This window comes from Morus notabilis, unplaced genomic scaffold, assembly GCF_000414095.1.
Source record: "Morus notabilis unplaced genomic scaffold, ASM41409v2 C11383372, whole genome shotgun sequence".
NCBI lineage: Eukaryota > Viridiplantae > Streptophyta > Magnoliopsida > Rosales > Moraceae > Morus > Morus notabilis.
This window is the reverse complement of record NW_010386539.1, coordinates 1-1,164: the sequence shown is the minus strand read 5'-3', so window position 1 is coordinate 1,164 and position 1,164 is coordinate 1. Positions and strand designations below refer to the sequence as shown.

The following is a 1,164-nucleotide window of genomic DNA, read 5'->3' as shown; positions in this document are numbered from 1 at the left end:
GTTCTCTCTGTTGGAAGTTCAAGCAATTTCTAAAATGAAATAATCGAAATAAGTTGGAGCTTACTTCATTATTCTCAAGGACTTGATAAGCATCTTCAGCAATCCATAGCCTACTTCGCTTTCCAAGGTCTGCAGATTCTTGACAAACAATTTTTTGGCCCATCTCTTGTAATAGATCATGCATCCAAAGCTCTTTATATTTGATAGTTATAAGAGACTTGTCAATTAGATCATCTATTCCATTATTTGCAAAGAAACCACAAGCATTTAATATGTTTTCTACATGATCTCTACTCATCCGGTTGAAGAAACACGCGATATCAAGAAATATATTCTTTTCGGTTTCATCTAGCTCATCATAACTTATTCTCAACACGTTTAGAATATCATTATGAGGAACAACTTTTAATTTACTGAATGCCATCTCCCAGCTTTCTTCTTTTTTGGAACGAAGAGAACCAAAGTAAGAACCCAAAACCGTAATTGCCAACGGGTTACCTCCTGCATACTTCACCACTTTTTTGGATAGCTCTAGGTGTTCTGTAATGCGAGAGTTTTCTTTAAAAGCTTTGAAGTTAAAAAGTTGTAGAGCCTCATCGCAATTCAATTCTTTAACCTCGTACACTCCATCTGCTGAAATCTTTCTAAGCAACATGGCATCTCTAGTTGTTATAATAATTCTGCTTTCGCCGCTATATTGGTCACGGTCACCAATCAAAGATTTTAATTGTTCTACATGATATACATCATCGACAACAACGAGCACCTTTGTACGACGGAGCCTTTCTTTGACAAAAGTTGGTCCTAAAGATGGGGTTCCCAGATTTAGATGTTCCTCCTTTAATAATTCAGCAAGAAGTTTATTTCTTAAGCTAACCAATGATCCCTTCTCTGATTCTTCCCTTACATTCGCAACAAAACAACGAGCTTCGAATTCAGAAGAGATTTTATTAAATACAACTTCAGCAAGGGTTGTTTTACCTATGCCGCCCATTCCCCAAATGCCCACAATCTGCACTTTCGGAGAGGAAACATTTAACAATCCTTTGATTCTTTCAATATGTTTGTCAATCCCAAACAGGCCCTCAAAAGTAAAATTTGAGGATTGGTCGCTGTTCAATTTCCTCAAAACATCTTCTACAATTGCTTCAACTAATTTTGACT

General features: G+C 36.5%; 1 protein-coding gene across 1 annotated transcript; it reads right to left on the bottom strand.

Annotated features, from left to right (window-relative positions):
* Positions 1 to 64: 64 nt before the first annotated feature.
* On the bottom strand, positions 65 to 994 carry LOC112095066 (disease resistance-like protein DSC1; the record flags this gene model as incomplete). The annotated part of the gene is made up of 1 exon (XM_024176744.1): positions 65 to 994. A coding segment is annotated over exon 1 (930 nt), but the record flags the coding sequence as incomplete, so codon positions are not given.
* Positions 995 to 1,164: the final 170 nt, after the last annotated feature.